At 38.4% G+C, this 12,625-nt stretch overlaps 1 protein-coding gene across 1 annotated transcript; it reads right to left on the bottom strand.

Moving 5' to 3' along the window:
• Window positions 1–1,559: 1,559 nt before the first annotated feature.
• Window positions 1,560–9,162, bottom strand: LOC103821893 (carboxymethylenebutenolidase homolog). The gene is made up of 6 exons (XM_009096872.4): window positions 8,993–9,162; window positions 6,370–6,592; window positions 5,485–5,592; window positions 4,270–4,412; window positions 3,034–3,125; window positions 1,560–2,056 (listed from the first exon to the last, which is right to left on the bottom strand). Exons 2-6 carry the CDS (start codon window positions 6,582–6,584, stop codon window positions 1,877–1,879), a joined length of 738 nt encoding a protein of 245 aa, XP_009095120.1. The 5' UTR covers window positions 6,585–6,592; window positions 8,993–9,162; the 3' UTR covers window positions 1,560–1,876.
• Window positions 9,163–12,625: the final 3,463 nt, after the last annotated feature.

The raw sequence follows: 12,625 nt of genomic DNA, 5'->3' as shown, positions 1-12,625 counted from the left end.
CAGGCACACATCTCAGGTGTGCCCGTGCCAGTGCGTGGAGGTGTCTGCAGTTCTCTCCTGGGAAACTGTTCCTCTTCTCCCTGCTGAGAACAGAACCATGCCAGGACTAGCAGGAAGCACAGAAGTCACTGTCTGGCCCTTCCCTCTGTCTATAAATCACTGGGAGTCTGCACAGATGGAGCACAAGAGCAGGATCAGGGGAGGCATCATGGAACTTCTCCAGTGTGGAGGGACTGTTTATTCCAGCATGACTGATGGCAACAACGCCCTGATAACCTGAAGAGGTTTTCCCTGCACTGGCTGGACCCAGTAAGAACTGAAGGCTCATCTCTCTGAAAATCACTGAGCAAGGAGATGGAAACACAATTTGCAGCGTCCAAACCACAAAGCAATAATCACTGACCAAGGGCATGAACCAAGGAGAAAAGGAAGATTTTGCATTTTTGCCTCAGAGGTCGGCATGAAATCTTTTTGAAAGATAGGAGATTTTCTTTAATATCAACCAGTGTGCTACAGAGAGAACTACTTTCTCATGAGACAGACAGAGTGCATTGCAGGAAGGAAGGAGTGATGTGAAGAAAGGGGTTGAAATGGAGGTGTGGCGGAAGCACTGCTGGGAAGCTGGGACCTGAGGAGGGACCCACATGGTGGGAGACTCCGAAGAGACACTGTGGAGTTCAGAAACACATGCAGCTACAACTCCACCACAGACTACTTAGGCCCCCAGCTAGGAAAGAGCCAGAGGGAATGTGACTTCCTGAAGAAGCTCTCAGGCATGGCTGGCAGCAGCAAACTCAAAGAGAAAAAAGGTTGTGGGTCAATGGAAACCATGGAGAGGCTGCAACTAGAAAGGCAATATTCCTTGAAAGCTCCCCAGGGTCTCACATATTTATTTTCCCCTGAGGGGAAATGAGCAATGTTCAGTACAATATTTTAGCCACATCTATTCCCTCAGCACCACAAATACAGGCAAGACCTCACCACGTGGTTTTTGGGAATTAGACTGGGAGGGTCCAAAGGAGCTGAAACAGGGTAATGCTCCCCCAGTCACTAGGAATGGGCTGTACCTTACCAATAACAACACCCAAATAAATCACAGCAGAGAGAAACCTCTGATAAAGGAATGATTTGTGGAGGTGAGAGGAAACGGTGGAGGTTGGCTTAGCTCAAAATCTAAACTAGGTTCAGTAGGTAGGGCAACTGCCTGAAACCATGAGAGATGGAGGTTTTGCACCAAGGTAACTGTGAAATGATATGACCTCCTCTAATCTCTTCACTTTAGTAATGGTTCCCAACTTTTTGCAATTCCCTTTCTGTTCACATGCATTTCTTTCCATTGTCTTTCCCCTTCCCTTTTCTAGCTCTCTTTTCATGAATTCTGAAGAGGATATTCTATTTCCAAGAAAATCTCCCAGACTTCCAACCCAGAACTAAATAATAATAATAATATACCTAATATAGTTTAGGTAAACAATATTTACTTAAAATCCTGGAGCTGAAAATCTCACAGCTAAACAATGCTAAACACAGCTTTAAGGAGATAACCTCTCAAGCATGGGCAGAGTTTCAATGGTTTTTAATCATATTGACATTGATGTAAAAAAATTAAATTTTCAGGTGCCAGAAAATATGCCATATGAAATTCTAATAATTATAAGATATACAAGACCAGTGTTATAAACTTTCTTTACATTTTTAGCTTTCAGCATTCCAAAAGCCATTTTAAGCCCCTACTTAGAAGATAAGTACAAATAAGTAGTGTTAGAAGAGTTTTACAAAATATTTTTATGGTTGTAAGAACATTTTAAGCAATACAGTCTGTATTATTTTCTGATTTCCTACAACAATTGATTTTGTTTATTGGCATTATTTTAACCTAAATATATTTATTCAGCCAGTTGATCATATCCTTTCGTCCTTCCTCAATATAAGGTTTATCTTGAGGATTGATATCTTCTCTTTTGCGATGCACAAACCCATGTGTCTGTCCAGGGTAAATTTTAACTTCATAATCAACTTTACAGTTTTGTTTAAGCTTCTGCTCCAGCAAGGTGACCTGTAACACAGAACATTCTATGTTGGCTGAGTACAAAGTTAACACATTCTATATTTACAGTCCCAAAACCATCCTCATTTTTTACTTTCCTGAAAGACAGACATAATTAATCCTTGCCACTCTTTTCTCTTCTACTAATTTTATACCTAAATGCATTTCTTTTACTGCACTTACTTTATTTAACTAGGCTTTTTTTTTTCCCAGTAAAATACCAGCATGCAACTGCATAAAAGGTAAAAAAATATTACATGGATTACTATTAACACCTGTAAAGGTGAAAAACCTACTGCTCAGCACAAGAATGTAGTGTTCATGTAGTGAACACTGTTTGAGTTGCTACTGATAGACCACACATTAAAAAAACTGGGGCAAGAGTTTGAATTAGAAGTTGAGGAGGGGCAGAGAGAAAATCAGCAGTTAAAGGTGACTGGAATTTTTGCTCTGAAAGTTAAAGCCAACATCACTCAAAAATGTGTTTCCCTTTGATCCCCTGGGCAGATAATCGTCTTTCTCCAACCACTCTCCACTCAGGCTCCAGAGAAAGGCTGTTGGCAGAGTGACAGAAAGGAGAATCTCTGCAGGACAGGAGAAAAAGGAAAAGGATAGCCACAGGATCTTTTTAATTCTCCTACAACAAGTGATTCCATTGGAACAGGCAGATTTTATGGACCACTGTTATCACTAAAAAGGGTCTCCTATCTTAAATTTGTCAGAAGGCTTTCTTTGGATTCTTGCTTTTTTCCTAGGAACTGAAAATCACCCTAATTTTGAAACAGGAACAGAAAATGCTTTTAGTGTCATGGTAAAACTTTTTTATTTGTGGATAAACAACAAAAATTTGTGTAGAAGTACTGTAAGAGTTAGTGAAAGAGAAAAAAAAGTACAAATTATTTTTCTACTTTGTGTTGATTAAAACCAAATTACAAAACAAGCATGAAAAGCATTAAAAAGACAAATACCTGTGATGGGAAACCCACCTGCTCCAATGGAATGATGTCATCCTTCTCACCAAAAATGAAGAAGGTAGGATGCAGCAAACTGTGTTTGTCCTCAAAGCGGCTGATCACTCCTAAGGAAGAAGAAAACATACAGACAAGAAGTTATGCTACCTAAAGTAGCTAAAACACTACAAAATCTGTACAGTGAAACTTTGAGACATTTTCATCAGTTTCAGATGATCAGTTTGCAGTGGAATTTAAACACACTCTGCTTAAAAGTCCCTTTTGTTGTGGAATGTTTGCAATGTCATTAAAAATGACATCAGCTGTGTGAAAAAAAGACCAGAGACCACTTCTGCGGGAAAAATCAAGAAAGAATTGTTACACTTGCCCCATTTTTGTGGGCTGTTTTCAGCAACTGTTTCTGACCACTGTCAGAGACACGGTTCTGTGAGAGATGGACACTTTCGAACTGCTCACCTCTTGGGAAGATCATTTTTAAGATAATTGTTACTATGCAACATTCCACATACATGGCTACAATTTCAATGTACATATATTTACATTGATATGATTTCATAACAAATTGACACTGTAATTTTGACTATTCAAATGTATTTGAATAAAAGTTACAGTAGAACTAACCAGCTGCCACCCAAGCTAACCTGGCTACTCTTCATTCTTGAGATTATTACAACAGAAAAGTAAAATATTAACACTGTTGTAACAGCAACACTGTTGAATTGACTCAACTGATCAGCAAATCAGTGCAGCAAAACAATCCAAATAATCCTTCTGGAATAATATCTTCAATTTGCTTTCACCTCTAATTAATATAAGTTGGGCTGGGTTCTGTAGAAGTACAGAGGTTAATAGGAAAAATATCAAAGGCAGCATAAATGCATTGTGTGAGAATACAGGGTTAAAACAGAGAGCTAAAAATGGGTCCTATTAGTAATGAGGGACCACTGTCTAAAAGATGTAAAAGATGCCTCTAGAAGCCCTTTTGTCTTCGCCACAAAATGAGTGAGGCCATGGCATTTGGCACTATGTTCACAGATACGATCCTTGTCATGCCACTCCTTAAATACACAGATCTTGCTGGGTTACACTTAAGTGTAAAAATGTGCAAAATCAAATCACTTATGAATTATTTATAATAAAATCACTTTGTTCCACTAGAAGTCACACTGAATTTTGTTAGAGCAATAGCCCTAAAGAATTGCTTCCTGCACTGGTGTTCTGCTCAGAATGCAGTAGGTATTTCAGGCTCACCATAGAGGGACACTCCAGTCTTTAAATGGGGATTTTTCAGCATCAGATGTTGCACTGCTGCTCCACCCCAGCAAAACCCAATGACACCAATCTTCTTCGCACCACATTGCTCCTTTAGATACTTGAGGACGACATCAACTTCTCTGAGACATGCAAATGAAAGTGAGTTAAGGCCCTAGCCCATTTCTCTGCCTCTTTGGTGGCTGCTGCTCAAAGTCTGGGTGGGCATCAGTCTACTTCTGGGACAAAGAGACTTTCTTGGCATCACTCCTGGTTTTTCTCTTTCCCTTACTCATCAAATTGTCTTTATCTCAACCCATGAGTTTTCTTACTTTGTTTCCCTTATTCTCTCCCCTGTTCCTCTCATGGGAGCAACTGAGTCCAGGTTGTTGGCTGCCAGATGGGGTCAACCCACAACACTACTTCACTATTATTAATTTCTAAAATACAAGACAAACCCCAGAGAAGAAGACAAAGGAGAAAACCAGTCTTCCTAGATCATTGTTACTAGGACATGACGTGATTTTATGAACAGCAGTCCAATTAATTCCACAAATATCAGTAGTTATCATGTAGGGGAACACAAATAAAAGTTTGAGACCCACAGCCAGTCAAGAGCATCCTGTTATCAAAAATGTGACTTACATGCAAAACATCTCTCACAAGGATGACAAATACTTTATAAAATTGCGGAAGCAAATTTCCAATTGTTTTTACTAAATCAGGAGTTACTTTATGCAGTCATCCTATGTGGCAGATAAAAATGGGAAAAATACAGAAAAGTGGGAAAGCAGTATGCTTTGAACTAGCTGTGATCTGATGGGGAGCAGAAGATATGATCCCTTGTTACACAGTGTTTGCATTTGCACCCTATCTAAAATCCATGGAATCTGTGCCTTCCTGAGGGATCCAAGTGGATGGAGTGAGGTGCATTTTCTAGCCTTTGCTGTCTCTTTCCTTTTCATTCATTCATTTTGCTTCTACTTTCTGTACAAATACTGGGAACCTTTATGCTTCAAATGTCTACTTTTATCTGTAAAGCACCACTCACATAACCATGAGCTTGTCCCATGAGCTGCATGAACTTTCTATTTGTGGACATTTAGCTATATTTGACCCACTAATAATTTAGGATCTAATTTTACATTTTTACTGAGGCGAAAATTCCTATGAAATACAGATGTCCCCTTGGTGGACAAGGAACAATGGCTTTACTTGTCTGTTTTGCCAGCATCTCGTGTTTTCACCCAGTCATTGAAAGATGCCCAGTCATTAGAAGGTTTCCAAGCTTCTTGTCCCACAAAAAAATCTGGGCAGATGGCTCTGCAAAAAAAATGAGAGTACTTTATGTCCATGAAATAATTCTGGAAAGGGATTAAAGGTAAGGCCACAACAAATTCTTTTGCTGACTACATAGTACTTAACCCACACCAAAGCAGTATACCAGCAACCGTCAATAATTTTCTACATCTAATAACGAGACTTAGGATGATTTCCAGTTACATTTTACCCTGTTAAAATTCATTACTTAATTTGATAAATAGTTAACTGTAAATGAAAATCCTTGGTCGTTTCCTACCAAACTTAAAAAAGAAATTCAAAACCAAACTAAAGAAAACTACAATTTACATGGTACATATGTTTAGCCTGGAAGGAACACTAACCCAGTAATATAGGAAAGAGGATACTCAATATGCTTTTCACATATTTGAGAATTTGTTTCTCTATTTGGCACAAGCTAGTACACTTTCCCTTCCTAGAAAGAGCTTCAGCATCTTTGGAATTTTTACCATAACAGCCAAGTTACACTGAGGAAGGGAGGAAGCAGGCTGCTAGAGACTCATGAGGATGAAGGATGCAGAACAAGAAAATTTGCTGCTTCTCCCCTTTTCTTCTGTGCTTACCTACTAACTCGTTATGGTAAGACTACTCAATTATTTTAGATTTCTTTCACTGTTTTACCAGGAAGCTCCTTGGAAAAGGGGTAAAGAAAGACTGTGAAATTATTTGTGTTTCTATGGTTTATATGAAAAAAGGGAACAGTTGGTTCAACAAACTTTCTTATTAAAAAGACACTTTGAAAACAGTAATATTTCTTACATGTATCCATTAGTTGCTAGCATATCAGCTATGTATCTGGTGTTTGGGAGTTGCCACCCAAATATGTCATGGATCACAATGACAGCTTTGTCGGTGCTGGCAGAAGGTTTGCAGACGTACGCCTTGATGTGCCCAACTTGTACCTCCTGCCCACGGCCTCCATAGTCAAACCTGTCTCCAATATCACATGGGCAGGGCCTCGATTCGTTGGCCATGTGTGATACTAAGGAAAAAAAAAACATTCAGTAGTGAATACTAAATGCCACACTGAAAACATCAGAAGACAGTAGTATCATTGGCTATTGAATTATTTAATCATTACAATAATAGGATTAACATGCTCATTACTGTTTGATCTAAAATGAAGCATTAGTCAATAAACCCATTGGATTATTTGACTTATATGTTTCTTGTTAGAGTTTCTTATGTTATGAAGTCTTCAGCAGGGACCTGGTACATGCTAGGATTTCCATGCCCTACAGTGAGTAGTACAATAAAAATAAAGTTATGAGCAAGCAGCAAGGCAACCATCACAAACTATTTACATAGCGATGAAGCCAGTCCTTCCACTCTTCATCATGTGTATTTCCTGTCAGGAATGCATAGCTTTCTTTAGTAGACAGTAAAGGCTTAATACAAGTCTCAGCATTTTGAAAGAAAAAAACAACAGCTACTGTGTAGAAAGATATAACTATACATAGATTAAGCATTATATTTTCATCCAGGGACTTTAAATATTACATAGCTGAAATTTTCAGTGTCAATAAATCCTTTTCCTAAACAGCTTTAGCCTCAGGTGTTGCAGACTTTTGAAGAAGGATACTTAGGAAAGATGCAAAATAAAAAAGTACCAGCACTGAACATAAAAAACCAAATTTCTAAAGTTGAGCCAATCTTTCATCAGGAAGGTAAGAGTAGGGTATGGTTATTTTTCAAACTATTGCTTAAATGAAAATAAACAAGTAATTCACAAAGGTCAAAAAGTACCAGCAGAATCAAACACATCTGTAAGTAGCTCCTTGGACTCAAGTTAATGATTTTCTGCCATCAAGCTTAAGTTAACCAACTGAGTGAACAGACCTGAATAACTCCTTTGAATATTCACAGAGCATTTTGAATCAAATTATTCAAGAACATGGAAAGAATTTAGATAAAGCTTTACCCAAGCTGTCTACAGATAAATCATGTGTATTGCCATAGAAACTTTGCTAGTAAGGAAAGAAGGATCTTCAAACTTGACTGTGTCAAAAAGACAGAGAGAAACAGTAAACAGCAGATTACTGAACTGTCCCTGGACAAGCAGGACTTAAAGATTTGTGGCAGTAAAGAGACAGTTTTAGGAAAGCCAACAAACAACTTGGCAGACAGAAAATTTGGACAGAATTCTAGAGACCAATATATACTGGATTTGCAGACTTTAAAATTTAGAATCTCCCAAGCAGTATCACCAGGGCTAGACTGCAGATACCAGCAGATTTCATTTTTGCAGATCAGTTCAGATCAATTGGGTGTATTTGAAAGCTGTATTATCTCTGGGCACACACCTATACAAGTATTCTACCTTTTCTTTTTTAAGGAAGCCTAACCCATAAGAGTACTTTTTTGTCTACCGGTTGTGGTCTCACATATAGGACTTCTAATTTAAAATATGTTTACCAGGAAAAAACGAATGAATGATCATATAAGGCAAAACATAGTGCAAATATATAATAGGAAGAAGTTCATATAAATTTCCATTCACAAACTGCTTCCTTTTGATTAGACTAAATCAGAAAATAAAAAAAAAAAACAGGGGTTAAATATTGAAGACACATATACTTCAGAACTCCAGAAACAAATACAACACCCTTACCCGTATATCCTCAAAAGCTTTAAGTGAACACACTGCATACTATCTGATAAAATGTAAAGCAACACATAGAATATGAAATATTTAAAGATGTAGATATATTCACTGATGAAAACATCTCGAGATGCAAGACTGTGAGGGATAGCATTGGCTTGTATGGTTTATAAACCACATACACTTGCAAGCTCTGTAGCATAGGCAAGACACTTCAGTGTTTTTGCACCTGCTGTACTACATACAAACAGCATCTCTTCCCATTCCTAAGATGCTATTGAAACATTGCTTAAAAATTAATTTCCCCCTCTTACATTTATCAAAGCTATCATTTTAGGAGGATCTGAAAACCCACAGCCTTGGTGTACCACCACTTCCACCTGCAACCTCTTGAGAATTTACTGTAAGACCGAACAAAATTGATTTTCAGATACTTGAATCGACAGCTAGTAAAAATGTAAAGATATTGCTGTGTGGTACCATCACTTTAAACATACTCTCCTGAGTCTTCCTCCTCAGAGGTCTTCCCTACCTCTGGATGGAAAATAACAGGTTTCTGAACGATCATCACAAAAACTAAAAAAAAAAGGGGGGGTGGGGGGGGAGAGAGAGAGAGAGAAGAAAGTAACCCCCAATTGCAATTAAATGAGCTAGCACTCCGCCTGCAAACAAAATGAAAGCGTCCCGAACATGCTGAGTCACACCTCGCAAGCACTTGTTTACGTTTCTGAGGGGAAAAAAAGCCATGATTTTTAAAAACCCCAAGAAACCCGCACATACCTGTAGCCGTGCGGGTGTGCGAGACTCTGGGAGCAGGATGCAGGAGCTCAGCGCGGCTGAGCTGGATCCCAAACGAAGCGCTGACTCCCCAAACGGAGGGGGAGAGCGCCAGGACCGCGTTCCTTTAAAAGAGAGTTACATAAGCCCCCGCCTTTATCTTTGTGCCTCGCCCAGTGACGAAGGGCGCTCTTTTTAAAGCTGTTCATTTCACTGCCGCCCTGGGCGGGGTGTGCTGCCAAGGCTGAGCACCGAGCCGGCTTTTGAACTTGCACGAAATGGTACTCACCCCCGGAGGGCTTTTTCTTTCATGTTTCCAAAACATGTTGATTTAGCTGAACAATCCAGCTAGATTTTTTTTTTTTAAGGGTGTTCCTTTGTTTTTAAAGGTTGGGGTCGATCGACTTTTGAACACTACATTGGCACAATTAATTCCTGAGACTATTTCTCCATGGGTAAAAGGCATATTTAAAGTCATCAGCAGGATGAGGTAGTGAAGTAGAAATGTCTTTTCAAAGCTCTATACTAGACAAAGGTTATGCACTACAGGAAAAATATTTTCTCTTCAGAATGAAAATAAGTAGCATGTAAGAAAGTAATAACTTTCTAGATTGCTGTACCTCTGTGCCATTCAATAAGTGCTTAAAATGGAGACATTTTTATCCTACCACAGGATACTTTATGCATTTATTTTCTTTTTCGTTTATAGTTTCTGCCTGACCCTTGTATCCTTCCCATTCTCCCAAATTTCTTTTTATGGGATTGTTAGGATTATTTTGTAAAGACCTTTAGCTAAATATATTAGCAATCCAAAATTTCCAGTTTCCTCAAAGGTGCATCTACGAAGTCGATAGTGTGTTAGACTAGCACTAAGTGTGTGCTAGTCTAACACACTTTTGCCTTACAGTTTAGTCCTCATGTATTAGGTGTTTGCTCATATTTTAACTTACTTCTTTAGTCCTTTTTGTTTGCAATCCCTAAAATAAACTTAAACAAATGAAAAAAAAAGCCCATCCAAGAGTTCCAGAGCAAAGTCACAAGGCTCAAAACCCAGCCCTTTTGTTTTGCATTTTTTGGCTCTTCCCATTTGTGTGTGACAAATCATAGCACACAAGGACATTAGGTCCTCTGTATCAACTTTAGAGAACAGCAGTCAAATAAATAAGAGAACAATTGTGAGTTTTCAACATTCACAGAAAACAAAAATGGCAGCAATGCTTGCAGAACCTTCTCTGCACTAGAGCTGTTTAACCACATTTCCATCTTTCTTAGTCATGTGAAAATAATTCTTTATATGTAAGACTATTCCACTTTACCTTATTATTAAGGTTAAACTTTGGAAACTAAGCTGCTTTTTGATTTCCTGTTGTTTCATGTTCCTTGATAGGTAATCCATGCTGATTTTTCACTTAGAGGTCATAACTTAATTCAATGCATCCACAATCTCAGTACGTGCACTTGGCTGCACTTCACAATGTAAACACATGCCTCTTTCAGATCTTACATTCCAGCTCCTACTCAGGGACTTACAGTTTTATCATGAATATTTGGCTTTACTTGTAGGAACCATAATATTATATGTTATATATATTATACATATATAAAAAATACACATATATAAAATACACATTTATAACATAACTATGATAATATGGTTCAGTAGCTGCCCACCCTTTCATTTCATAAAAATACTGCATGTCAGTTTGTTTTTTTTTTTCCTTTTTGCTTAGTCACAGTGTTAGTGTTGCAGTTCAAATGCCATTCCGGGATTTATTAATGACTGCTGTTCTCTAAATAGACGTCCTGATCGTCCTCTCCCACTTTAACAAACCTTCCAACGCTAATGGAACACCATTAATGTGGAGTTATCCATGTTTGGCACTGGGGCAAATTAAGGCACAATACACTTCCAGACTTCTGCATTCTTCTCCTGGAAAGTACGTGTTATGACAGCTGTATCACCCAGGAAACAGCTGCATTTACATGTTACATATAGGTGGTGTCACACAGAAATCAACAGTTTCAGGTCAGAATTCTCTGAGGACCTCCCCATGAGAAAGATGGAGGGCCATTAGCAGCATATAAAGTAGGAACACCTTAACAATCCCATTAGGAGAAATACAGGTCATTAGTACTGTTGACTATCTTTACATGAGAGACACCACAATAAATATTTCTCTGATGGTATATTTAATTTGAGAGACTGTCATTAGTAAAATTAAGACTTCCCTAAATTACATTTTTCTCCCCATTTAAATGATATGCAGTCTTTATCTGTAGCACTGAAAAGGTGAAAAGGGACATACACTCATGTTTGGTTTTCTAGTAGCTTTAGATGTGCCTGATGAAGATATGAGGCAGCTGGGTTCAAACTAATGATCACGAGCTCATCTTCTCCCTCTTTAATTATGGGGCATAATTAAGCCATGGAAGTCACAGTCACAAGGTGAGCTAGAGCTCAGCAGTTCAATCAAGTTCTGAAAAGGGTCTGGCAAATCCACAGACTCTTGGTCCACCAGTGGCCATTTGACACAGTTGCAGGACTGGCATTAGAAATTTTTAGCTCAGAAATCCTCTGAAGCACAGGTTGCCAGGATGTTTAGCAAGGGGGGATATTCCTTACTGCTGGTCACAAATGGAGAATGGGTGCTGAGGTGAATGCAGTATTGAGATGATGAGACATGGAGAATTGTGTCATATCACTGACAGAAAAACTAAGGAACAAGATATATCATGCAAAAACATGGATTGTTTTTGAAATGTGAGATTTCTTCTTCAGGGAGCAGCCATGGTTGTAAGCTTCACATTAAAATGTCCCATCTGCACATTGCAATGCACACTTTGACTCCTACTAAACTGGTCAGTTTAGGAATCTATAGTGTTTCACTGAGCCACAGGGAATCCAAGAAAGTAGAACCACCCCCCCTGAATAACCTTAGCCACAGATTTTGAAAGATGTGTGCTCCCTTACATCGCCTGCTAAACACACATCTGCCACCAGGCTACGAGTCAAAAAAGCTTCATCTCTTCAAATGAGCTTCACCAAGCAATGTGTTTGTGTCCCTAAATTTTGAGCTTGTGATTTATTTGGAACATAGATGAACAAGGGCCATAATACACAGATTAATTTACCTTTAGTCTAACTTCAAACATTAATATGAATCTCAAGGAACTGGAGAGTATTTACAAGCATGTTAAAGCATGGCATCCACTTTTGCATTGAGATTCTAGAAAATTTGTTAAAAGGAGGGCTCCCAATTGCAAAGACATGGACATAACAAAGGTATTTCCTATGTGAAATATATGGCAGAGCCACATACACCATAACTGAACAAAAAACCTCTAACAGACACATTTGGGTGCAATTTACCACATCCTACATGGTTTATGGGTTCCTAGGACCAAAGAAAAAGTGTCATACAGCAAAGGATAGGTCCCTAAGTAGAGTACTCCAAATCAGCAGTGGAATTCTGATGAAACTTTTCTACTTGGGTTAGTAACCATGTTTTTACAACAGAAAGAGACTTAAATATATATAGATAGATAGATAGATTTCATTCTTTGCTAGGTTACATTAGCCCTTCTATGTCTAGTTCTATTTTTCTGCTTGTTTTTTTTGATCTTCAAGCACTATTA

This window comes from Serinus canaria, chromosome 2 (assembly GCF_022539315.1).
Source record: "Serinus canaria isolate serCan28SL12 chromosome 2, serCan2020, whole genome shotgun sequence".
Lineage (NCBI taxonomy): Eukaryota > Metazoa > Chordata > Aves > Passeriformes > Fringillidae > Serinus > Serinus canaria.
The sequence above is the reverse complement of the archived record's forward strand: the minus strand, read 5'-3'. Positions and strand labels throughout refer to the sequence as shown.